The sequence below is a fragment of the Venturia canescens genome, chromosome 3, assembly GCF_019457755.1.
Source record: "Venturia canescens isolate UGA chromosome 3, ASM1945775v1, whole genome shotgun sequence".
In the NCBI taxonomy this organism is placed as follows: domain Eukaryota; kingdom Metazoa; phylum Arthropoda; class Insecta; order Hymenoptera; family Ichneumonidae; genus Venturia; species Venturia canescens.
Genome location: NC_057423.1, coordinates 14,023,503 through 14,050,363, shown reverse-complemented (window position 1 = coordinate 14,050,363; position 26,861 = coordinate 14,023,503). Strand labels below are relative to the sequence as shown.

Sequence of the window (26,861 nt, the reverse complement as noted above, 5' to 3'; positions counted from 1 at the left end):
CGTGTGCACGAGCCGGGGGAGGAAATGGCAGGAGGAAAAGGATTAAAAGTAAAAAAAACGACGGCCCGAGACGGAGGCTCGACGAGCTGACGCTCGAGGGCTTTTAGCGAGGGGTACGAAGCAGCCTCGTGTCTGGGGGCTCGAGCAGAGGAATAGAAAATAATAAACAAAAGTGAAAGAAAGAAAGACACACGCGGAAAAGAGACAGATGAAACAGGAGGAAATGAGAAAGAGAAGGAAAGAGAGAAAACAGAAGCGTACAGAAGCGCGGAGAATCCGAGTGTGCGGAGCAGCGCGTACGCGCGCGAGGGTGAACGAGCAAGAGCCGCGAGAGCCGCTGCTTCCCCGACCCCTTTTCCCTCTTCGCTTTACTCGGCTTTCTATATTCTGCGATAAAACGTACTCCTCTCCTTTGAAATTCTCCTGTATATACGAATATCTCTTTACACACATATTCTATGCGAGTGTGCATGTACCGATGCACATAAGAGGACGTACATAGGAGCGAATCGCTGTGTGGGTAAATGAGAGGGTAGGGCCGAGCTCGGTAGCTGTATTGATTCGCCGATGGTGGCTCGGCTCCAGGGGGTGCTAAAGGACGAGAGGAGAAGACCCGGTGCGAGTGAGATCGAAAGAGAAATATCCACCCACTCGTTGGCCGGGATAACGCCGCGTTTCGCAGCCAGACTCTCGCTCTCTCGCTCTCTTCATCGATCCCTTCCGCCCTCCTCGCCTCGGCACTTCTCCTCCCGCTCCCTTCCGCGCTTCCTCGAGCCTCGCGATCTCTCCATCTTTATCGCACCGCCTCGACCCGTGTTTACATCCACGAACTAATAGCTCCATGCACAGCAGCCCGTCGTCGCGACCCCTTTCCGTTCGTTAATTCGTTTCTCTACCTCCCTCGGCTCGATACTTCGTACTCTTACTACCCCCTCGAACTACTCCCCATCCAGACTCCGCGCCTTCACAACACGAACCTTTGGAATTTACCTCGCCAACTTCCCCTCCTTTAGCTACGGCCTTTACGCACACCACCAATTTCTCCCGCTCCGTTTTTATCACATCTCCCTCTCTCTCTCTCTCCACTCTCCCCCACTACACTCCGCGTTTCACCACGGAATCGAAAGTAAAAAGGCCTCCCCGATAACGGCATCGAATCCTCATCGAAAACATTCCCTTCCACTGTTCCCCTTTGTTAGACAACTATCGATACACCTATTCCCTTCCAATATTCTCCTATTTATACGTCTATTCGATTACCTTGAAAATCACCTCGCGACTACCTACCTTTATACTCTCGTACAATACACCAGAGAGATTTTACACGCAACGTTTCGTGAATGCCGATCCATTACTCGCCCGGCTCATTTACCAGCTCCATTTTCCACGTGTATTCTCCAATTCACTATTAACCGGCCTGTCGACTCACCAATGTTTCTCAATTTCGAGTATCTTGTCCAGAGGATTCGGAATATTGTTGCGCCCGTACCTCATCAATCTGATTCTCGTCGTCCTCTATCATCCTCTATTGATGGATCGTTCCCTCATGTTACCACATTTGTTTGTTCACTCGGCATATTCGTTAATTTTCGTCTTCATTTCATTCTCATTATTACCGTTTCCACTTGAGTTTTCATTATACATTTGTATATCTGCAAACGAAATGATGAAGTAATCGTTCGAGCAGGTTTTTCTCAAAAGCGCGTTTCTTCTTTTGGTTAATTTTTGTTCTCTGCGAGGCCAGGGGTAGGGAAATGAAAGATGGGAAATATCGGAAATCGAAGTTCGACGCTTGCGTCTAATCCTAATCACGAAATGTCGAATGAAAATTTTTTTGTCCTTCCCTCGTACTCTCGCGATAGCAGCTTATGAGAGATGAAAATAATTCAGTTTGGAGTACCTCGAATTTCAGGGAATTATTTAGACACGATCGTGGTAAAACATAGCGAACGCTTCTCTCTTGTGAAATTCCACTTGATGACCTACCTAACGCCAATATTTCCTGACACAAACTTTAATCGTTTGAGCGCCGAAGCTTCATAGCTCTGACTCTAAATATGCATGTGCATGCGTTCAGTGCCAAGTTGGAAAGCTTCTTCAAAAGCTCCCGTTTCCCTTCCTCTTCTCCCTCGACCATGATCGTTCCTCCAAAACTTTTCAAACTTTGAGGCAATTCGTGCCATTTATTGCGCGCACCGATAACGAGATACATGAAGAGTGGGAGTCCCGAAATTTTGGGAAAAATAATCGACGTTTTCGTAACGAGATTTGGCATAAGATTAGAACAAAAAATTTACCGTTCTTCCGGTATTATTGAAGTTTGCTACGTCGGAAGAGCAATGATTTCTTTGAGTTCTCAGTCGCCTTCAATTTGCGCATTCAACAGTGACGAGAGCGTTGTCGAATTCGAGAGGAGTCAAAAAATTAGGGGGTCTACCCCAATGAGAATTTTCAAAAAATCGATTTTTGCTTATTGCATTTTTCGGAAATTTAAAAGTATCAAATTAAAAAAATTTTATAAATAAAAAAAAATGTATAAATTAAGATCTGAGCAGTCTAAGTGTACTTTTGAGCGACGTATACTTGGCTGTCTGAGCGCGCTAATACGCACCGCCCAGTGCCTTTGTTGAAACGCATTTTTTTATACGTTTTTGGACGGCTCGTTGATAAAATCTCCGAAACTATTCAACGAATCTTTGGATCAACGGAAATTTCCAAATTTCGAGTGGAATTATTTGATTTTTTTTTGCAAAAATCGATGAAAAAAATGCGCTTTTTCGTAGATTTTGGAAGAATGGCTGCCATTTTGTAATTTTTAAAAAAATTAAAAATCGTATGATACGCGCTACAGCCATTTGCTCATTGAATCTTTTTTTCCTCCGATCATTCGTTCCTGAGATTTTATCAACAGCGCACATTCATCTTTTTTTGGATCTGTCTTCTCCCCCATTTTTCTGTACGAAACCTGAGTAAAATAAAAATAATATAATTTTTTTGTCTATTTTAAGAGTGTATTTTTTAGGCCCAACACTTTTTATATTCATATTTGCAATTTATACCGGTCAAAAAAATTGGTGAAAAGTCTTTGTTTGTCCGTCTAATTAGGGTAAACTCCTTAATAAGTTGAGAACTCCGTTACGAGATGAAATGGAATTTCGTTCTGGAATAGCGGAGGTTTTTTTAAATTCCGTTCTCCTTTTCCTCTATTTACTCACGGCTAGAAAGCAAATATCGCAAGTGCGCTGCTTTCGTTCGCACGACAAATGTTGGCCGCCCATGATTCGTCATGTTTCCCTAAACTCGGTTTTTCGGATGAGATATATAGAGGCGTCAGAAACACACATAATCGATAACGAAGCGACTGTATTTTACTCGTGGGAAGTATCAAGCTGTCGCGCGGAGGAGGTTTGTGTTGTGCGAAAGCGAAATTGCAAGGGAGAACAGTGTCAGAGCGGATAGAAGTTTTGCCATCCCAACGAAGCGGTGATTGACCCTGGTGCTCGTGTAGGAAATACGCTCTGCGGATTATTTATACGTTGCCGACTTCTTCCCCCTGTCAATACGTTTATACGCAATCGAAATACGACTTTTCCAATTGACACTCACTACTCGGAAACCACTTTCCTCTGATTTTTGTACTCTTATGAGCTCTCGACTTCCCCAATTCTTCTTGTATAAACCTTAATTTTCGACCGACGATACCAAATAGAAATTTCGAGAAAATGGGACTTGCGGTGCCCTCGGTCGATAGTTCGAACCTTTGAGAAGAGAGCCTCATCGTTATTGCTTAAAAGGGCCCGTTAGTTTAGTTTTGGTAGAGTCGATCGAGCCAGACCGTGCGAATTTTTTTTACATGTTCGAGTTGATTTTTTTTTAATTGAAAATTACGATTTCTACATCAATTTTTGTGAAAAAAGTCATTTTTTCTGCACTCTTTTCTTTGACATTTTTTTCAATATTAAAAATAACACGAATAGAATAAAATCGTTATGATCGTTTCTTAAAGGTTCAAAATACATTGCAGTATTCTTTTTTTTTACAGTTTTTCAATTATCTATCGTCCCCCAAAGTGAGTGGGGTACTTTGGACCCCGCGTGACTATATGACTCCAGAAACTTGAAGTGTGTCCAGTAAAGGATAACCACCTCCTTTGATAAATTTTTCAGTTTTGTGCCCAACTTCCAACAACAACGTCGGAAAAGTCGAACCAACATTTTCAGACTCCCCAACTCGTCGTAATCAACGATTCGATTCCAATGACACACCGATCGAACATTCACGAAAATACGAATCGATCGAATCTTCTCCACACTCGAGTGTCGCACCAGCGTATTTTTCATTCCAAGATTTATCTCAAAATTCAGTGGTCAGAGTAATTTCGGTGTATACGTATTTTGTGTGTGACGTAACAATGGAAGGCTTCTAATCCCCCTCCACGCACTCTCATTCTTCATGCCTCCCCCGCGCTTCGTGCACCCTCCGACCAGTTTGAATTCCCAAGTGTGCGTACAATGCCACGAGATGACATATATACATATTATTATATATGTCACTTACAGTTAGGGGTAGTCGCATTGTGCATGAACCAGAGAGCAAGTGAGAGAGGGAAAGAGCTCAGTCGATGTCCCACTCCACCTGCTCTGTTGTGTCGGTGCGCTACTTTCGCTTCATCTTAACACGCGCGCACGTACACAGCCGAAGCAGGGAGAAATACCGTGGGACACGTCACTTGACTCGGTCTCCTCTCGTCCTTCCGGTGAACTTTGACTCCGTCGAACAAAGTTGACAATTCCCAAGGAAACGTCTTCTGGAAAGATGTGTGAAATACATATTCCATAATAGAAATTCCGGGGAGCCTGATACGTTGACAGTTGGAACGAATAATGGAAAGGAATAAAATTCATCAAACGGAGAACGTAATTGACGAAAATTTTGGCTCATTTCATATTATTTCTCGCTTTACTTTTGGGTAGATTTATTCATGCGCATTATTGAATTAACGGCGAAAACTCACTGTTGCGACATCGAAATATCGGGGATGCATGCCGCGCTTCGTTTATTCATGAGCGCTCCTGCTGCTACATTAATTATTTATTATCCTGACCGAAATAGTTGTCGGGGAGTTAAAGCTCACGGTGTGTTAACGAATAAGCTGCGGTTATATCGTTTCTTCCTTGTCTACGATCGTTGATGCGAGTAGTCGAGGGGGGCATTAATAATTTTCGGATCGAGATTGAAAGAATTTAAGTTTCGATACAGACTTTGCGCTGTGGCCTCTCAATCTCAATATTTTCCTCGGCCATTCGTTCGCGAAGGTTCGTTCACCCAGCGAGCTGAGCTTGGAATCTGCCGGTCGCAAGATTCAAAGAATAATTTTAGTTTTTCCACGGCCCATTAGCGCAATCCTTGTTTTTCGTTAAATCCATTCTAATTCCGTGATTTTATTCTGTTAGCCCGCGGAGGTTGCTGGAAATAACATTGCTTATCACGTTTCCCAGTCTCCCGCAGCAGTACAAATATCAGAGGGAAACGCGTTTACAATCGACCATTATAACCGTCGGCCAGAGTATCGATTGCCAATAAATTTCGCGCAGCAGTTACTCCCAGAGCGTAAAGGTAGCCATTTCGCTCACAGCTCGACGATTCACAATGGGTTTCCGCTCGCTACCGACTCTCGCCACCAAACTGTATTAACCTTTCATCTTTCTGTCCCTTTGTTTATTTCTCTATCTCTTTATCCTCCCCCCATACTCCTTTCACTCTCTCATTTTTCTCCATTTCTTGCTTCATTCATTCTCTATTTTTTCACTCTTTTTCCTCTTTTCGCTCTCTTTGTGCATCGCAGCCTTAATTTAATCCAAATACGTACAAAGCTGGGATACTATCGCTCCGATCGAAAATTTTATTGGGCTCGCATTTGCCAGGCTGCTCCGAATTCCATTTTCATAGCACGTTTAATTTATGCCTCAAACCAATACTCTTGCGCGTGTACATTCGTCTGTCAATAATATTATCTTCTATTGCTCGTATTCGGGCGCTCTCGTGGTACACCTCGCGACATACAACTCCCAGTCTGTGTGCACGTCAACACGGGCCTGTGCTCCTCGTGGCGCATGCGTGTCGCACTTTTCGTCGATAAATCTATCGCGACAATCGATTCTCCGAAGCCTGGAAAGCGCTCCTCTTTCGAGAGCTTACATATTGTATGATCGGGAGTATCGATCTCGGGGTTGAGCTTATTCAACATTTCACGAGCTTTCCTCAAATACCTGTGATGGCTCATCGACGCAAAATAATTGATGGTTTTTCCGAACCGCTCCGCCTCGAAACGTTTTTCAATTCCGAGCTACGATTTCTCACGTTCGTTTTTTTCCCCCCCTTCCCCCCGCCGAACGTCGTTGAAATGTTTCATTATCAAAATCCCTCGCGTTTTTGTCATTCATTTTTGTTGAGCATTGTACACGCGCACTTTTGTTTTTTTTTTTTTTTTTGATTCAAGAGAGCAGAAACTTTTGAAATTTATAGCCTCTAATAAACGCGGGGATTTCGTTATACCTGCGCGATTCCCCAAACTCTGCGCATGTGTTTTTTCTTCCTCTTTTTGTTTCCCGTTCAAATAACTTTTTCATAATAAAAGACCGAGAGGAACGATCGGGTGGTCGCGGCATTCTACGCTTTTTCCCCTAAAGGGCTTTTAAATTGACGCGAGGGCACACAGCGCGAGAGAGGGAGAAAGAGAAGTTAACGACGTAATGTGTACAGGACCGACCACGCCTCTCATTCTCGACCATATACATTCACGCCCGTTCCGAACCTCCCCCCCGACCTTTGCCGGGTTTGAAATTTCGCGGCTCCTCTCTAATATATTTTTTCCCCCCGCTAATAGGGACAGCAAATTCACCAGACTGTTTGTTTAGCCATTGAAAGAAAAACAGCGAACGGCAATGAGAGTGCAACCACAAAATTTCGTTTTCTCATCAACGAGATTCGAAAACTATGGCGAAGCTTCGAGCGCCCAGTAGTATTTCGAGGTTGTCAGAAAACCCGGAGCTTCCTTCACGAGCACTGGGAAAATTCACCCCGAAGAATCGCTCGATTCATCAGTTCCGGAGAAAAGCGAGCGGAAGTGCCTTTTGGCTTTTGGTTTCGGAAAAAACAGCTCGAAATCCGAAAAATGTTGAGCGTTATCAGTCGCGAATAAAATCTCGTTCGAATTCCATTCGGCTCTCTCTCTCTCTCTCTCTCTCTCTCTCTCTCTCTCGAGTATGAAAAAGTCGCAGTGTACCAAGCACACGCTTGCGAGGCTCTCTCTTTCTCTTTCCCTCTCGCTGGTGTATAAATGCGAATGTTCGAGAGGGAGTCGAGGAGGGATAACGCCCCAGCTCCTCTCGATAATGCCGAGCGGGCGGCGGCGCGACCGGGAAGAGTGCCGCGAGAGGGCAGCGGGGGCCGAGGGGAGGGGAACGCCGGCGAGGCTCGAAGCGGCTCGGCTCGCCAGTAGACGGCAGCACTGCGGCCCGCGCGTATCGCAGTTCGCGTCCGACTCCCTACACGGTTATAGCCACACTCGCTCTGCGTCTTTTCCCCCCATTTTATTCGTTCCCGGTACACGGTCTCTGCGTCGCCCCTTTGGCCAAGGAAGGCGCGTTAACGAGGTGAAATCAAGCTAAAGAAAGAAGTTCGACGACGGGGAAAGAGAAAAACATACACACACACACGCACACGCACACGCACACACGCACACACACACACACACAAACGCACACAAACACACTCGTTTAAACGAGATGAAATAAAGAATGAGGCAGTGTCTGCCCAGAGACAGAGAGATAAAACGAAGAGAGGACGCGAGTCGGTTGATAAATATTGATACTTCGCAACAGTGGTGCGTGCGCGCGCGTGTGTCTGTGTTGGCGTGTCTCTGTGCATTTAAATCGAACTTTAAATCGAGCCAATAATTCAAATATATTTGTATAAGCGAAACTAATGTACATAAATATAGGCGCGGATCTCAAGATACTTGTGCGATCACGCGTCACACCCGAAAGTGCAACGTGTCACCATAAGAATCCTCTTTTTTTTTTGTGTGTTTCGAGTAAAATCTTCTGGCGACGGAAATTAGGTGAGAATCGTGTCGATCGTTGTTTTTCGCTCCGCGATTGCATCGGTTCCTCCAGTTACTTTTTTCATTCCCACCGAATAATCCCCGCTTTCGAGTCGATCGAAAGCAATCGGATCAGTCGCGAAAGACACGATCGACACGAGTTAATAGTCATTTCAGCTCGCTCGTGCCAACGAAATATCGGAAATTTTCATCATCTTAATATCTCCGGCTACGGCCCCCTCAATAATATTAATAATAATAATAATCGTCATTAAAGAGTAAACAAGTGCGAGAAGACTCGTTTGGCAAGTTCGAGACTCGATCGGTCTACAAAAAATTCATATATTTCCACGTTTACGTACACTCCCATCCGTGTACTACGTTTTTTCTATGTGTATGTATAAGGTGCACGTAATAATATTGTTGTAATAGCTCAAGTGTCGTGCCAGCCGGATACCGCCGGTGCTTAACCGATCGTATACAAGTGTGATAATCATAATAATCGTTACGATTATGGTGATGCTCGGTCAGTGAAAGCCCCTACGCTTCACCCCGCCCGCTTGCTCGCTCTCTCTCGCTCTCTTGCTCGGAGCTGACCCTCGTTGACCCCCGTCCCTGCTTTCATAAGCCTCGATCGCAGTTGTTGTTCCTCCGCCGCCGCCGCCGCCGCCGCCCCCCTCCCGAGGCCATTTTTTTCTTATCGTGCCACTTGATAAATCGAGAGAGAAAGAGAGAGAGAGAGAAAGAGAGGGAAAAAGACTACGCGAAAAGGGAATTGAACTCGAATATATCTACGATCAGAGTAAGTTCCTGATGCCGTTCCTTTTTCTATGTGTGACGTTTCGCATCGTCGAACTCCAACGAAAATTCCGGTTTTTTCTTCGACGCGCCTCGATCGACGTTTCTTCGCGTTAAACATTTTTTTTCCTACATTCGCTTCGTTTTACTCCCGGAATGCAAGGGAATCGATGAATTTTTCGTAAATTCCTCGTTTTCGATATTTTAACGGGAATAAATATTGCGACGGCGGAGAGGATTTTTGGGGCGTTCGGACGATGCGAAATCGAAGGTTTTTCGTGTGTGGAGTTACGTAACATTGTTTCTCATTCATGAAACGTTTATCAGGGGGAATGTACGACGAAATGATTTTGTTCGATATTTATATGGAAAATTCAATTGAATTTGCGTGTCGGTTCGCTCGGGCGTAACGGCGCAACGATCGAGTATTTCAGAATTTCGTAATGTTCGGATTCATGCACTCGCACAAAAGTCGCGGTTGATCGACCGCCGTCGAAAAATTTTAATTCGCTCCGTGCTTCATTAAAAATAGTCCATTATTGCGGAAGCGATTGCCAGTCGGGATTTGCGCTCGGCTGGAATTCACTCGCGGTACGAATTATCGAAAAATCCTTTTTCACTCGGCACGATTCTTCGGAAGTGTGAAAACTCGAGAGCGCGTGCTGCTCGGGGATTCTCGAAACCGATAATCCGGCGACTCCACCGTCGAGCATCAATAAATCGAACCCCTTGAAATAAAATCTCGATAAAAATGTGTGCCGGTTCGATTTGAGGGAGTCGAGGCTTTTCGAATTGAACTTCGGTCGGCTCGATCTCGCTGCCTCGCCAATAACGAAAAATGAAGTGGCTCCTTGCATGATAATTTTATTCGTACCGGGCCCAATAGCGTAAAGATGAAAAAAAAAATATGCCTCCGGAGGGAATCAGGTGCCGAGGAAATCTCCAATTTATTATCGGCATTCATCGACACAGAAAAAAGGACGTTAGCGCGAGAGAAAAAGAGGAGAGGGATTGGCTCCAGGAGAAACGGGGCTAAGGGGCTGCGAGGAGGCGCAGCGAACGCGGGCACGGGCGAAATACCAGGTGAAGAGAGCTTTTCAGCCACTCCTCGAGCTTTTGCTCCCACACGTATGCGCCCTTGTATGCGATGCAAACGGAACAGAAAATGAATTTTCTCTCTCTCTCTCTCTCTCTCTCTCTCTCTCTCTCGCGTTCATACGCACACAAACTCTTCCGCTCACTCACGCTCACACGTGCATCGGGTTCGTACATTGTTGAGGGATAAACCTGGTTCGATCGATCCTCGAGCGAGAGTATATCTGGCCGGCCGGTTAGGTTCGTTCTGGATTGTCAGATAGGTGGCTGACGTGTACGCGCGCGTCATGGCCAAATGGAATGGTTTGTTCATCCAAAGAGAATAGAGCCAGGAAGGGAGAGAGAGAGAGAGCGAGTTCGGACAGTTTCCCCGCAGGCTATACACAGGCTCTCGAGAATTGCATTTCACAAGCTCGATCGTATCTCTACCTCCCCCTCCCCGCTTCTTCCTTCGTCCTCTTCATCCTCGCGCCCCATTTCTCTCCACCGCTGCTGCGCTCTCTCCCTCTCGTGTGCTTCTCCTCTTTCGTCTCAACATCCGCGACATGAATCAACCACTGGCAAGCACCAAATTATTCAACAGACTCCCTCCCGACGAGACTCGACGAGAGAGAGAGAGAGAGAGAGAGACCAGCCGCCCTCCCCCACATTGCCGAATCATGATAATCGATTTTCCCATTAATTTTCATCGAACCTAACCAACTTCAAACTATGCTAATTCTTCCGACGTTTATACGCCATGGAATTCTAACGGTTTTCATTTTATCGAAATCTCCCCTCGCACCAACCGATTTTTATCGAACTATTCCCGCGATGACACACTTCTATAAAACTATTCGCTTTAGTCGTTATCGCGAGACTCGCATTCTCGGACGACGAGCTCTTTTGACGTTCGTGTTCCAGGGCACCATTTTTTTCGCTTCTACATCTCGTTTTTCTGATCTTTTCACCAACGTCTTAGAAAATCAACGAAACAAACCCAAACAAAACATTGGTAATTCACCAATTTTTTATTTCACGAAGTATCGGTGCAGCTTGACAAATTACGAATTGAAAATTCGGGTTTTTTTAGATCGTTTCGTTGGACTCGAACGTTCAAATACTTTCTGGACTTTTCTGGAAAAATTGTAGAATTGATTTGATGCACGTTGTTTCTATGAACTTCGAACTAAATGTCTCTTCATGAATTTAGTTTTTCACTGAATCGTGTACAATAAAAAATAATCGAGTCGTGCATGGAATTTGAAAAAAACATTGAGCCGGAGATGAATGTTTATTGAAAATTTGTAAAACTTTACAAAAAGTGGGGTAATTACTGTGCAATTGTATAATATTTTGACAGTTTTCTTCGTGCTCCGAATCGATGCTAGTGGAAAATTGAATGAAATGTAAAGGAGTGAAAAAGAGCTTTTCGATTGGCTAGAAATATAAAAAACGGAGGTTTCTTGAGTGACGTTATAATTGGAAAATTGAAATGAAATAACGATGAGTCACGTACATTTGTCTTTGGTATACTTAACTTTTGTGGCTCTTCGTGAAGAAAGTTTGTAATGGGAGCAGTGCGACAAAACTGCAGTCTGTTCGTGTTCTCGTCGTCACGGTTGCGGAAAAGTTTGTCGAAAGAGTACTACCCCGTGTCCCGGTTTTACCTATAGTCGGCTCGCACGAGCACACGCTCATGAACTTTGTTTTCGTCAAAGGAAAACTGAGACGAAAAGTCTCGTGGAATTTGTATCCTCTGAGAAATAAATTATCACGATCGATCCTAATTTTGTTCTCGATATACACAAAAATAAAATCTTTTGTGAATTCTATGAAGCTGAAGAAATTTGTGATGGGGCAATGACTTTACGATGAAATACTTCATTTAACTAAATGAACTGAAACTTCATTGAACTAAAATATGCTTTCGTAAGGAACAACCTTTTTGTTGCTTCAATAACACGAACCATTGAAACTGGAATATTTGGAGATACGAAAGCTTAGTCAGCTGATTAAATATCCTGAGAAATCAATCAAATATCTACAGTCGTAGCAACAAAATTGTGCCATTTTCTCAAGGTACAACCAAAAGGTGATTAAAAAAAAAAAAAAAACACCAGTCAAAATTTGAGCCCTTAATATTAATATTTAGATAGTCCACATCTCACTCATCTATTTCCCATAAGAATAACAATAAATTTTTCTAAACTATTCGATTTTTTTTCGAGGACGAGGACCATAAAGTTTTTACTGTAATGCATTAAAAACGGTGAAATTTGCGATAAATTGAGCCTCTAATAACTTATGCACACTATTATAGGTTTACCGAAAAACCATAAGAGATATTTTTTGTAGAATGTGCGATTTTCTACAAGAATATAAATGTTTTTTTGGAGACACACGATGGGCTAGCAATGAAAATCAGAATGTGCAAAAAAGAAATTTTCCAATGTTATTTTTATGGAAAATAAAAGAGTGAGATGTGGACTATTTAAATATTAATATTAACGGCTCAAATTTTAACTGGTGTCTCTTTATACCAAAAATAAACTTTTAAGCCGGTTTGCAAGGGAATAAAATGTTTTTTGAATCATCCGAACGATGAAATAAATTTTGATCGATAAAATTCAATTTCCATTTAATGAACTCGCTCATTAATTCATCCGCGAACGTTTACTATGAGTCGTTCGAATAAAACTCTTTGGCGTTGATTCGGCTAATTAACGTACAAGAAGTTTTCATGCTTCGGTCGCCTTTTGCCGTCCAACAAATAAATCGCTGGATCTACCGGATTTTCGTTCCACAAAATAAAACTAGTGGAACTAGTCGAACGAGTGTTTTAGTTCTCACAAAGTATATGATTACAAATGCGCCAAGATATTCGTCGAATTCGGTATTTATTCATTTGCTCTTCCGGCGAAAATTAATCCTATTGAAAGGTGACATTATCGAGCCGGGATGACTCAGTCCTCGCAAATATTTCATTGAAAATTTTCGGTCGCTAATAATACTACGGGAAATAAACTTAGGTCCGTGTGTACGCGGTTTGATTGAGTCTCTTAGAACGTTTCTTCGAGCGTTTTGGCCCGATGCCAAGGGACTTTAACCTCGATTTGCAATAAAATCCTTCTCCCCGCGCTGCTTCCATTATTCCTCGGGAACAAAGTCTCGATCCTCCCGGGAGAAACGAATCTTTCCGCTCGATCCTCCGCGCGTTATCTTATTTTCCTTCCCCTCGAAACCACCCTTATTTTCCATCTCTCGCTTCGCGCCCGGCCCATCCAACATTTGCCTCGATCTCTCCATTTACCCGACAAACATTTGTCTATTTCTTCCTCTTGAATATGGACCGGGGATCCCATTCCTCTCGAGTATTTTCGCATTTTCCGCCTGAGTATTCAGCCTTCAATATTATTACAATTATGTCTGAGGAGGGCTGTCAAAACACGGAGGAATTCGTTGCCCCCCGCGCGTTTCTTTTCCGCCAGGAAAACAAGAAGAAATCTTTCGTGTATAACAACGTAGCGAAATTTTGTCGTTTCCCTCCCGAAAATCTTTCCATATTCCGAAGAAAATATTCATCGGAGCCTCGCAGCAGAAAAAACTTTCCAACCCTCGACCCAACGACATCGAAATTCTTTCATTTTTTACCATCTTTTTCTCGTCTCCCAAAGAACACGCAGTATTAATCGCCCCCGCGGAGCTTTTCTCCCGTTATTTCTACTTCGAATTGTCGCTTTTTTCCAAATAATTTTCTCTCGTGAGGCACGATGTTTTTAGCACAAACGCTGAGAGGAAGCGGTTGACGTTCCCCACAAATTTCATCCTCGCAACGTGTACTCGGGCGACCAGGAGCTTTCCTACCTAAGAGAATAGTTTGTGCTCCCTTTTTACGTGCTATTGTACTCTCGCGTATCATACATGCACACGCTCCCGTTTTATGTGTTCGTAAACATATACATAAATAAAGGGGAGAGAACATCACGGCGAGCTTTTCACGAGTTATTCGCCTTTTCTCTCTCTCGCTCTCTCTTCGTCTCGCGTTACATTTCCTCGTAGTTCTCGCCAATTTCTATACCTCTGCGTATACAAACGCGAATAATGAAATGTATACGAGAATCCTTCCTCTTCCTCTCGTCCCTCTCCGTTCGCTTCTCGCTCGTTCTCTCTTGCTCGCCTTAACTCTCTGGCTTATTTATCTCGAAACGTTCGTCCCTGCACGCCCATGCAACAACCCAGTCCCGTTTATACGCCCGCTAATAAAATGCACTCCTCGTTTCTACTCGGACAAAGCCACAACGCGAGCGCTCCGAGGATATCGGCAGAGACGCTTTTTACCTTTTACCTTCGTGTATTTTTCTTGGACGTGTGTATCGATGATTACTTTCCGAGATCCCGGATCATCGGGCCCGAAAGCATTATGAAATGTGCTGTTACCGCGTCGGTGCGCGAAGAAAAGCCTTCCGGCGCGACGAGAGTTTTCTTGCCGTTTCATTCGCTCATGAAAATCTCGTCGTTATTGTTTTCTCGTTTATCAAAAACCGAGCATTAATATTCATTTATTTGAATAATTGTTCTTTCAACTTGCAGCCACGACCTGGTCGCAGACCACGAGGACGTCCCGGGAATAATTCACAAATACAAAACTCGTTGGGAGTCCAAAGCCCCGTGTCCCAGCAACTCGAAAGAGGTGAGTTTCCCACTTCTTACCCTTTTACACAATCAGGCTTTCGTAAAACCTATGAAAATTATCATACGGCGCACTCGAGTTTCTTCGAGAGCATTTATTATCCATTGGTTATATTTGCATTCACACATTTTTATTTTCTCCGCCCTGCCGTTCGATCGATACGCCAAAAAATCATTTTTACTCTCGTGAATAATTCTTTGGAAGCGAAGATACTCCTCGAGCTATAAATTATGTCGAGTGGCATATCGGCCTTTCCGATTATCAATTTAGTACGTGTTTTTTCTCATCTGCGCTTGTGTCCGACTCGGTTTCATTCATGAACCGGCTCGCTTTGCCGATTCAGAACTCGATTATCCACTTCCACATCGTTTCGAGTCCGACTCATACCCCTCCGTTCTCCCTCTTCTTATCTGACGATGTAAAGAGTCCAGAGCAAGATGAAGAGGCGGCATTAACGTTGTGAAACGAGCTAAACGAGACCGGCTTCGAGAGCAGCTCTCTCGGAGTTGAAAAGAAACTAAAAAATAAAAAAATACAAAATTCAAGAGAGAATCGCCGGAACGCGGTGGAGCGGAGACGCGTCGGCATGTTCCGGAACTCTCCAAAGCACTGCGGATACGGAGGAAAAAAAAGAGCCAGAGAGAGAGAGAGAGAGAGAGAGAGAGTATGGCGGGGGGGGGGGGGGGGGGAGTCATAGGGTATTGAAAAGCAGAACAAAACTGAAGTAACAGCAACAAAATAAGCGAGGAGCCGAGCCGAAGCGGCACGAGAAAAGAGTACGCGAGAGGCCGAGAGTTGGCCAAGTAGGCAAAAACGAAATATAAAATTAATGGAGGAGCAGCGATGCTGCTGGGGCTTAGAGAGCGGAGGTGGCGTTCGAGAGACTTTGCTAGAGAGTCCAACGGTCCAGAGATTCAAGGCGAAAGAGATACCGAAGAAAAAAAGGAGGAGAGGGCGAGAGAAGGAGGGGAAAAAATTCGCTCGTCTCTGCGCTGCTTGCCAAACCGCGTAAAAGAGAGAGAGAGAGAGAGAGAGAAAGAGAGAAAGAAAACCAGTTGGAATAAATGGTTCGAGGAACTGCTGGTGAACCGGTCCACTCTCCTTCGACAAACAAAAGGATCGGGAGAGGAAGAAAGGCAAAAAATATCCCTTTCTCTCTCCTTTTTTTATCCCTGCGACTCTTTCCATCCCTCTTTCTCTTTCGCTCGATATCGGTTAGAGCAGCAAGATTTGCGAAGCAGATCTCGAGAAGAAAATGTGCTACGCACATACCGAAAACCCCTCAAACCCCCCAAAAAAAGTAATCCCCAGGAAAATAAAAGATTGAAAAAAAAACACACACACACGCACACACACACATTTGCTGAGGACCTAAAGAGCTGAGTCAGAAGAAAGAGTTGCGTAGTCAAAGAAAAGGGAAAAAGGGAGAGAGAGAGGGCTAAGGTTGCCAGCAGCAGGGCTTCGTGCGGATGCGATATCCTCGGCAGGCAACAACCCCCGTGTCTCCCCAACTCCCTCATTTTTTGTGTCGCTTCTTTGCTCCCTTTTTCTCCATCTTTTTTTAGTCGAAATTGCATTCTCTCTCCCCCCGGTCTCTCTCCTCGTCGTGAATTAGGGACGACGAAGGGTAAAAAAGCATCCGGAGTCTTTGTCCGGCCTGTGGAACTCGTCAGGAAAGCTCCGAACGCGCCATTTTTTTTCCCATCGAGTGTCCGCACTCATTAGCATTTTCCTCCCGTCTCACTTTTGTGTTTTCGCGTCGAAGAGCGAGGCAGCGCCAACTCTGACCGATGCCATAGAGAGAGCTTTCGACTCGGCAGTGTTTCGGCTGACAATTCGGTTGGGAAATCGGGATGAATATCGTGACTGGATCGCGAGGCACGCGAGAATGAAAAGACTCCCCGACGTTCCGGCTTCTCTCGCGATCGACTTTGATTATTTCAGCCTCGGAAGACGAGAGCACGATACAATTATTTACTCGTCAACGTGACTGTTGGCGTAATCAATCAACGTTTTTGTTTTATTCATCGTTTTCTCCTCTCTTTACCCGAAGAGATCTCTCGCTCTCGGAATTCATCGACGATCTCATCAATCATACGAGCCGTGGAAGCGAGAATGCCGGGGAAAGAGAATAAAAAATAAACTAAAAGGAAACTCGTCTCAAAGCGGACAGAGGCGTGCATATAGAAAGTGCAACATTATTTCGCAGAGACTTTAGAACGCTCACCGGGATGTTGCGACGTGCCGGCACTCGCGCAACGTCATCTTTCTATCCTCGAGGCCTCCTTCGCGCCCCCGGCCACAGAGAGAAGATCAAGAGAGAAAGAGGAGGCGGCGGGAAGTCGCAATTCATGCAAGGCCAAAACTTGTGCAGCGTCGTAATAAAATAAAAGGCTTCTCGAGATGCAATGCACGCGTGAGTCTTTGCCTTTGGTTTTTTTCTTTCTTCTGCGACCATCTCCGTCGTGGCAGTCCTCCTCGTCGGAGACGACATCGACGCCGAATAGAGAACGCGGGCGAAGCTCAACCAGAAAGAGAGAAACTCTTTGAAGTCATCCTCGTGACTCGTCTCTTGTCGGCATAATTCCACTCGCCCGAAATTCCCCACCGCGTCGAGTGCTTCCTCCTCGTCTTCGCCATCCTCTTCCTCTCCTTCCCGTTTTCTTGCACGGCTTTTTTCCTCTCTTGCTCTTCGACGCCGGTATTTGCGAGCTCTTTCTCTCTCAAAGTCTGAGTTAAAGCTCCCGTTGCAGGCTCGACCGCCTCCTCCGAATAGCTGATTCCCTCCGCTCTCGCGTCGTCGTGTGACACACGACCGAAAATATCCGGTTGGAGGTGCGCCCCGTACGGGCGCTGCTCTCCCGTGCATTTTCCTTCGGGATCGGCCCAATTCACCAGCAATTTAACCGCGCGCAAATACGCCCTTCATTCCGACTTTTTTGTCTCCGGAATTCTACCGCTTTACGAAATGAATCATCGGAGCTTCGGTCTACCTTAAAATGCCCAATTTTTCTCAATTCATCTCTTCTTCTGTGCTCGTTGAAAACTGCATCGTTGATCCCTCTCGCTCTTCGACACGTGGATGGATCCGCGTATACGTTTGCCTGCACACAACTCGCATACGACGCGCTCCCTCTCAAAGTTTCCCAAACAGCGCGCTCTCAACGGTTCACACGAAAAAGCGGCTTCAACTCATCGTTCCCCGCGATCAGGAACAGAAGTATTCGACTTTGGATAATTTTCGTGCTCGACCAACTTCCCGGTGAGTTTCAAACTCGAGAGATTAAGGCAGAAACCGAGAAAATTTAACCCCGAATGAGCATTTATCCCTGTCGCACCTTTCCCACCGCGCGCCTCGCCTCTCGAGATTAAACTGTAAGCAGTTAATCCTGACTTACTACCATTTTCTCGTCGTTACACTGGCCCGCGCGCCTTCATGGCTCAGGCAACTTCACGCGCTCCTTACTCGCCCCAAGAAATGACTGTTCTCAATAGCGACATCTTCTGTTGTTTCTTTATTTTTTCTATAGAAAGAAGGTTGAAAACGACTCGTTCGAATGCAGTTGGCTCGAGAAAAAGCTTCGTCTCAATTTCAGGGCTGAATCGAGGCACCAATCCACCTCATTTTTTCCTTCATCCAACCCAAATTTAACTTCGTTTCATCTTATAACGGTTATTGAACTTTTACGAGGCTTCAAATCCCGGAATCGAATGCAGGTGGACGATTTAATACATGCCTGCACATAGAAAATGCGTTGATCGATACACACAAATAGGATTCTCGAGGCTACGTGTACCCTCGGGGCTTACTTTTTTCTCGGCTACTCAGCAGGTGGCTACGAACATTCGATCGCGAATGTACATGCCCTCACAAGTGGGCACATAATCCCCCGTTCTATAGGGCGTTAAACTTGCCCCCTCCGCCCCTTTCTCCAAATCGATAAACGTACGGGGTGTCTCGTTCGTAACCGCGAAGGTTCGAGCTCGTCATTCGGAGGGCGGGAGCTTCGGAGGAAACCCTGATTTTATATTTAAGTAGTGAAAACGTTGCTGATCCGATTCAAAGCTGTGCTGGGGGGTCTGAGGTCGAGCGAAGGTCGCTTCGATCGGGCAGCCTGACTTTGCCAGCAGCAGCCACCAACTGCGAATTATGAGCCATTTTATGGACAGGTTGAACGCATTCGCGATTTGAAAAGAGAGTCGGGAATTCAGTTTTTGCGAGGTCTCCAAGTTCGGAAAAGGTTTTTTAGTCGCAGGTGCGAGGTCCCGACCTCTCTCAATCTTGACGCAGGCTACCAATCTTTACAAATTGTATAGCCGCGCACTCGTATATTTCGTAATGAAAAGGTGCGTCGTCGTCGCGAGGAAATAAAAACTGGATTAGAAACGAAGGAGACTCGGCGGAGGGGTGAGAAACAAAATGCATTTCCCGTTACAACGTTCCGTTATTACGACAGGACGGACACAAGGAGATTAATTTAACACGTGGATGCTCTCCGGCGCCACCGAATTACCCACGCGTGCTTGTTTCTCTTTTTCTCCCTCGACGCGCCACATCTCATTTTTTCGCTCCCTTTTCCTCGTTTTTTAGGTCACTCTTCGTCGGTCTCGGTCTAATTCTCGTTAAAGCTTCCCTTTTCAACGATGACCACACATTCGCGTGCATCGATATTTCATTATTCTACTCCGACGTACGACGCACGTTTGCAGCCATTTTCGCCCAACGCTCCGCATCCGACCGTGCTTATGCATTTTTCAGCCCTCGTACTCGGCGCTTCGCTCTCTCGCGCACGCACACAAACTTTTTTTCACGCTCGTATGCGCTTCTTCAGGCCCGTCCCGTGTACGTTCGTAGTGAACGGAGGGCGTCGCGAAAAAAAGCGCTACAACACGCAAAATTCGAGAATCCCCGAATATTTTAGTCGAAGGCATCGCGTACGGTAGTCGAATAAAAATTTGTCATCGCGCCGTGTGCTTGAATTCTTCGAATTCGCGTCTCTCTTCTGCTTCTTCAGCTTTTTCGTCTCAACGGATTTTTGACAGCTCGCAAAAACCCTTCAAAGAAATTGCATTTTACAGTCAATAAAATCGAGCGAAATTGAATCAGCTGAAAACGACTTTAATTCGGAACGAAATGTAAAACAGATTTCGGGACAATTGAAACGACAGCAGCACATTCCTAAGCGATCGATTTCGCGAATATCGTTGCATCAGAGTAGAACCTTTTCGCGCATTCTCTTCCCTCCCTTCGTTTTTCAACTTTCTCCAAATTAATGGGCTCCGCGAACGTTTCACTCTTTTTCATTTGTCTTTGCCTCTCATTGTCCGCACTATTGTTACAATTTCACAAAAAGCCGCAGCGACAGTGCGAACAGGCCGAGAAAGGGGAAAGGGACGAAAATTTGCGCAATATAAAGGAGGGTTGAATTTCGGGATCGTCATTTTCTGTATACAATCGTCACACGTAACTCTTTGCTATAACTATATAGAGAAACTTTAAAGTACATTCTTTCACCCTCTGTGAAACTCTTCCGGTGGCTTCCCTTTAAGTCCGAGGAACAAAGGGGTGAGGAAATGGTGGGGAAGGGTTGCCACGGTCGATAACGTCGTCTACAACGAGAGCCAGCAGCCACCCCTGGGGGGATCCACGCGCAGTGGACGCCCTTCTCTCTCTCTCTCTCGCTCTCTCCCCCTCTCTTTTCCTCCCTTGTTTTTCTTGCCTCTCGCTCGCCATATTTCTCTCTCCGCGCCATGAATTTTCTCCCGCATCGAAGAATGTGCTCTCGTAAAGCCGCCCGAGAATGTTGAAAGGAGGGAGAAAGAAGCAGGGGACGAGTCAAGGGACGAAACGAAAAGGGGCAAAGTCGGGAGGGTTAAATTACAGACCTTGAGGGTGGAAGGAGAAAACTCATTCACGAAGGCTCACCCCTGTTGTTTATCCAAAGGCGGGGACCAAACTCCCCCCTCCTCCCCCTCTCTCTCGCTCTTTCCCTTTTCCCGACTCCCTTCCCTCCCTTCTATTCAACACTTTTCAAACTCTTCGACTGTGCACGCGCGCTCTCGTTCTCTCTTCTCAATTTCCACCCTCGACCCCGGCTCCGCGAATGAATCGATTTATTTATAGAAAACCATCGCACCCTCCGCTTCTTTATCTACTTTATCGTGACACGCGATACCTCGGAGGAAAATGAACCTCAGCGATTCGTAAATCGAATCGGAATTCGCTCCTCGTTTTCTCTTATTCTTGTTGATCGATACAAGAGTCGTTCCTCGGTCAATTATCCACGAAGGAGCGCGCTCCAACTCGCTCAAATGGGATCGATACATCAACTCATGGTCGCAGCAAGCAAACAATGGTCGAATTCTGCTTGGCGCGATGCCTAGTCGATGAGAACTTTCCTCTCCGACTCTCATCGCTGAACATCGTACGAACCAGTTTCATTACGGTCCACCGTTAGAATAAAAGTGTTGGAAAAACTTTGTTTTCAAGGCATTTTGCTTCCTCTCCCTCTCTATTTTCTTCTAACTTTCTCGTTTCTCGATTTTTCTCTTCTTCGTGCTTTAATCGCTTCCCTCCGACGCTCCGTTTTCGCACGAGCATCTCTAAAATGTTCTCCGCTCGCTTGCCCACTTCCGGTAAACGGCGCTCCCAAAGTTGTGCGGTCGACCGCCAATCTCGGGACCCACGATTCCATCCAATTTCTCACTCCATCTCTCTTCTCCTTGCCCGTCATTTTTTTTGCTCTTCTCTCGTTGATGGACCTCGGGAGAAATTTGCTGACGCCATCTCGGCCATCCTGAAACCTCTGAGAACCAAGTTTTCAACTCTTGAAATCTATACACGCGTTCGAAAACGGTCCCGAAGGGACAGCTGCCAAAACTACTGGCCCTTTCTCAGTTTACCTGTCTCTCGAGGCTACCAAAATCTCGTGATTATTGCCCCAACCACCGCTCCAGTTGAGTCTCGATTCGTCCTGGATCCAGCCAAAGAATGCAGGTACACGAGCCTGCTCCAACTACTCTCCTTTGCTGTTTCAAATACCCCAACCTTTCCATTTTTTGGAATCCATCCGTAAGCATCGAACAACCTTTCGACCAATCGCGTTCCCCCTGTATAATTTTTTGTAAATTTATCGCAAAATATACGTTTCGTTTCTTCACACGCTTTCGCGTGTGAATCAATTTGACAGGGAAAAATGTATTTTTTTTTCTTTCATATTCTCCAATTTTCCACAAACTCTTCTTAAATTAAAAACCAATTTTTTTCATTCCTGCTCGTCGACTCGAATTTTCCAATAAACTTGTGAGTTGAAATCTTTTTTTTCTTCGCATTCTCCAAATTCTTTCGTCATTTGACAGAGAAAAGTGTATTTTTGTCAATCGCTCTCTCTCTAGTTTTACTCGAATTTCTCGCAAATGAAAAACCAATTTTTTCCTTTCAATATCCTCCAATTTGTCGCTATTAATTTACCGTCTATGAATAGAATTTTATTTCATTGGATAGATTTTCACTGGATTTTTTTAAAACGAATCGATTCTTTTCGAACGAAGATTTCGTTCGAAACGCGCTGTTTCATAAACATGGAAGGCATTTATCCTCTTTTTCCGAGTTCGTTCGATCGCATCTTATTTTTTCTCTTTTTTTTTTTTATCGTCGTGCTGCTGCGCTGCTGCTGGATGTGCACGAATCTAAAGTGAATATATATACAGATGGGATTTACGAGTGGCCGTGAATCGCTCGTAAAAGCTTGTGTACCGGCGTCCTATGCGGAACTATAAAGCCGTAACCGGATTCGAAAAACTGCCAGTTCCGAGACGAGAGACCTTACTCGGAGAGTCTTGCATAAAATAAGAGAAAACAGGGAGAGAAAGAGAGGCGAGGGTTGCAAAGGAAAAAACGAGACGGGGCGTTTGGCCAACAGGATCAACCTGTCCCTTCGTTCCCTGCTCCGCGTTTTTCTTTCCTCGCGTTCGCCCTCGTCCGGTTTTTATTCTTCGGCCATTTTGATTTTTCAATACTCGCTTTGAATTCTCACATGAGCAAAACGATGGAGGAACGAGCGAAGGGGAGCACGTTGCGGATTGACCGCCGCCGCTGTTTCCCAGATTTGAGGCAAAACTCTCGGTTCGATATTACTGCATGCAGCATCGATGGAAATATATCACTCCGCGCGGCATTGATTTTCTCTCTGGGATCCAAGGAAAACCATAAATCTTCGTGTCTTCGACGACCCAGAATTAAAAAGGGGTCAGCGGAGAATCCCATTAACACGAATCGATCGAGTCCCCATTTTCTTTGCCCCCTCCCTCGCTCACTTCGGCACACAGTATTTGACTCGATTTTCATGATTTTTTCCCTCCACCACTCTGAATTCTCCTTCATAATGTGCCGAGGTGAAAGTGATTTTTCAGTGATGGAAAAAGGAGGACGTTGAGCTCTCTGCGTTTAGGAATAGCACGTTCGGCAAACATTTGCCGTTCTATGATTTCCCGGGGTTCACCTTCTCCATCGTCGTTCCTCCCGCTCTCTTCCTATCGAGCAAATCTACGATATCTTCGACTCGTTATTTCCGCACCGGACTCCATTCGTCGCGCAATTTATCTGCGATTTTTCTTATTTTTTCGTCCACACGTATAAACGGGCGCAGCGACGGTTTATTGACGGCTGCGAAGTCTCCCGATACTCTCGCATCCTCGGTGTTTCGAGCTTCACGAAATAGGAGAAATCCATGAATTCTATATTTACATCTGTGCTCAATGAAATTCTCGGAGCTGTTGACATCTTTCTTAAATTTATTTAATCGCCGAGGTTCATTGATGGCCCACAAATGGACTCTCGATAAGATAAGAACTATTCAGCGTTGCTTCATCATCGATAAAAGCCTGCTCTCGACCGTTTCATTATGATCGAAGGTCACGAAAATGTTTTACCTGCCGGCGATATTCTGAGAAATACTTTTCCTTTCGAAAATACATTTTCAACTTGGAATAATAACAATGATAAGGAAATTCTTTTAAATCCGAAATCGTACACGTTATGCGCATATATTCCAGGGTGAAATAACGTACCGAGGAAACGTTGACGCAGCGACGACTCGAGTCAGCGAGAGTCAAGGCGACACACACACCGCGCGAGTAATCGCTCGTTATCGCACGAAATTATCAAGTTTCGTGATTTTCGTCTTAGTTTTATGTCGGGATACTGGAAACACAAATGGACAAAATCTCAAAAACACGCGCCCCCACAAATGCACACACACACACACACACACACGCGCGCGCGCGCGCGAAAAGTTTGTCAGACGACCCACTATGAGGCGTTGTGCACATGAAAAAATTGAAATTCGTCCACGAAATTGGATGCTGCACATAAATCGACTTTTAGTTCGTCGGAGCATCACCGAAACGAGAAACAAAAAAACGGGCGCTATTCTGCCTTTTGAATTTTGAAAACTCAAGTCAAACATGCGAGCTTTGTTATTTAGATAAGAAAGAAAAACGAAGCGGAGGTGGTGCTTAAGAGAGAACAGATCCAATTTACAAGATAACGATTTATCTCGGACAGACACAATAATATGGTCGTTTATTTATAAATGTGCTCACCCACACTCTCTTCGTATCAACACGATTCTGTAACCATTCTCGGACTCCGAGTTTGCTAACGCCGTCACGTGATACAAGAATCGTTTTATGTCTTTGCCTCGCTCTCTCTCTTTCTCTTTCTTACTCCCCTCTTGCTCACTCGTCTAATGTTGCAAGATTAAACGTTAATTAAAACCGTGACCATTGAATCATTCGATATCAACGTCGTCAGCCTCCCCTGCTCCCCCATCCTCTTTCTCTCTCTCTCTCTTTCGCCTTTTTCTCTATCTTAATCAAAGGTCTTTTCTGCTCTTTGACACTCGCGGAAAAACATTGATAAAATGCATGTATTTAGACGAGTTATGCATGGGGCATTCCGGGCCAAATCGACCACTTTTTAACCCGATCCGTTTCGATTTGGCGAAAACTTTTTCATCTTTTTCTACTGTACTAAAGAAATTTATCGGAATTTTTTCCCATTTTTTTTCTCGAGCCAACAAAACGGTTGTGAGTTTTTTAAAAAACAGGCGTTGCTTTTATTCAAAGTGACATAACGATTTTTGAAAATTGATTTATTGGACGGTTTTTATTAAGTTTTGTCTTCGAGCGTACTTTTCAGAAAAAAATATCAAAAGGTCATACAAAAAATCGGAAAAAATTAAAGACAGCCCTTAATATTTTGCATTTTTGTAAACTACATTTGAAAACAAAGGAAATGGAATAAGATTTATGATTTGGCCAATTTTTGGTGAAATTATTTAATAAACTATATTTTTATAGTATCAAAAAAATAATCAAAAAATATTCGGGGCTGTCTTTAATTTCTTCGGAAAAATTGAAATTTTTCTAATGATTACCGATTTTCATTTTTATAATTATCATTGTTTTTCAACGTTTAAGGTTCTCGGTAGTTCCTAAAAGATTTTCAAAGAAATAAGCTGTCGAATTGAAAAAAAAAAAGTTTTTTTTTTTTGTAATGGAAAAGAAGAATAGAAAGCGAAAAGATTCCACTTTAAAAATTTCAGGGAACTCGTAGAAAATGTCAAAGTTTCTTATGAAAAAAAAAAAAAAAAAAAAAAATTAAAATCATCCCAAATTTTTGTTTTTTATCTACATTCTAAAAAAAAAAGTTGAAGATAGATTTGTATGACTTTTTGATATTTTTTTTGAAAAGTGCGTTCGAAGACAAAACTAAAAAAAAAAACGTCCCAATAAGTGAATTTTTGAAAGCGTTATGTCACTTTAAACAAAAATAACGCCATTTTTTTTTTTAATTCATAAAAAAGTTTTCGCAAAATCGAAAGGGATCGGGTCAAAAAGTGGCCGATTTGGCTTGGAAGGCTCCATATGTATTCGACCAAGTATAAATTCCTTGCATACATTATTAATATTATCATGCAATAAAGTCATTAAAAAGTTGCTTCCATCTCGGCCTAATTATCAGAGTTATCATTCACTCGTTTAGAACGATGGAAATATTCATTACGAGCTCGTACATGTTTATTGACAATCAAACGTATAAGACAACTGCATTCATTCGTGCGCGCATTGAAGCTTATCGAAACGTTTGTTTCACCATTTTCATTATTCCGATTGACAGGAATAATTGACAGTGTGTTTTTCATTATCGAAGAATCTCGCGCACTTGGGAACATGTTCTATGATAAATAAACGAGCGATGTACACGATTCGAAATTTTTTTAATCCTCTCGTTTCGTTTCTCGATCTTCCTCAAGACAACATTTCGACCTTGGAATGTCTTTGCTCCTCCATCGCCTGGTCTTGCTCTTTCTTTCCTAAATCGCTAATTAACGTTCGAATATGTGAACGTATAGTGATAACATGGAAAAAAAGTCGTGCAATTCTCTCAGCTGCATTTGTGACTGCGCTTTTCGTTTTCTTATCCTCTCTCTCTCTCTCGAGATCTTGAGAGATCGTATTAGTGTTGTTTTCCAGATTCCACCTTTCAAAACCGAAATGTATCGAAAGTCGTTCGTGATTAGTGCGTGCTACCTCTGGCACTCACTCCCTGAATCGGTTACAGGAGCATCTTCACTGAACATTTTTAAAGAACGGATCTACAATCACTCGTTGGGTAATGAAATTCGGGAGTTGGAAGACTCAGGTTTCGTTTTTGACATTGCATGACATGAACCATGAAACCTGGTGGTATGTATAGCATTAGTTATGACATGAAATCAGCGTTTTAAAAACGGAATATAAATGAAAATTAAATGTTATTGGCGAACTGAAATTGTTATGCGTGATTTAGCGAGTGAAAGCATCAGCACATTAGACTACAAGCATTCATATAAAGTCGATGAGTGTACGTAGATAATCGCATTGGTGAAGTGTGCTCTAAAATCGTTATTAATTCTTGAAGTATAAATTGCACTACATCGACGTCTCACTGTAATATAAATTTGTACTTATCTTTAATTGTCTAATTACATAGAGAGAGGAACAGTTATTAATTAGTAGTTATAGATTAGATTTAAGATGATTATGTTCATGAGCTACATCTGTTTGTAAAGAATCTCTACTTGCCCTTTACTTCGACTCGGGCACAAAGAATAAAATCAAATCAAATCAAATCTCTTTCTCTCTCTC

At 44.0% G+C, this 26,861-nt stretch overlaps 1 protein-coding gene across 3 annotated transcripts in view; it reads left to right on the top strand.

The window, feature by feature from the left end:
* Positions 1-26,861, top strand: part of Kdm3 (Lysine demethylase 3) — a 165,990-nt gene that overhangs the window by 52,039 nt on the left and 87,090 nt on the right. For all 3 annotated transcript variants that reach the window (XM_043415470.1, XM_043415469.1, XM_043415468.1), the window contains exon 7: positions 14,570-14,669. In XM_043415470.1, the coding sequence (XP_043271405.1) occupies positions 14,570-14,669 (100 nt within the window). The remainder of the gene's footprint in view (positions 1-14,569; positions 14,670-26,861) is intronic.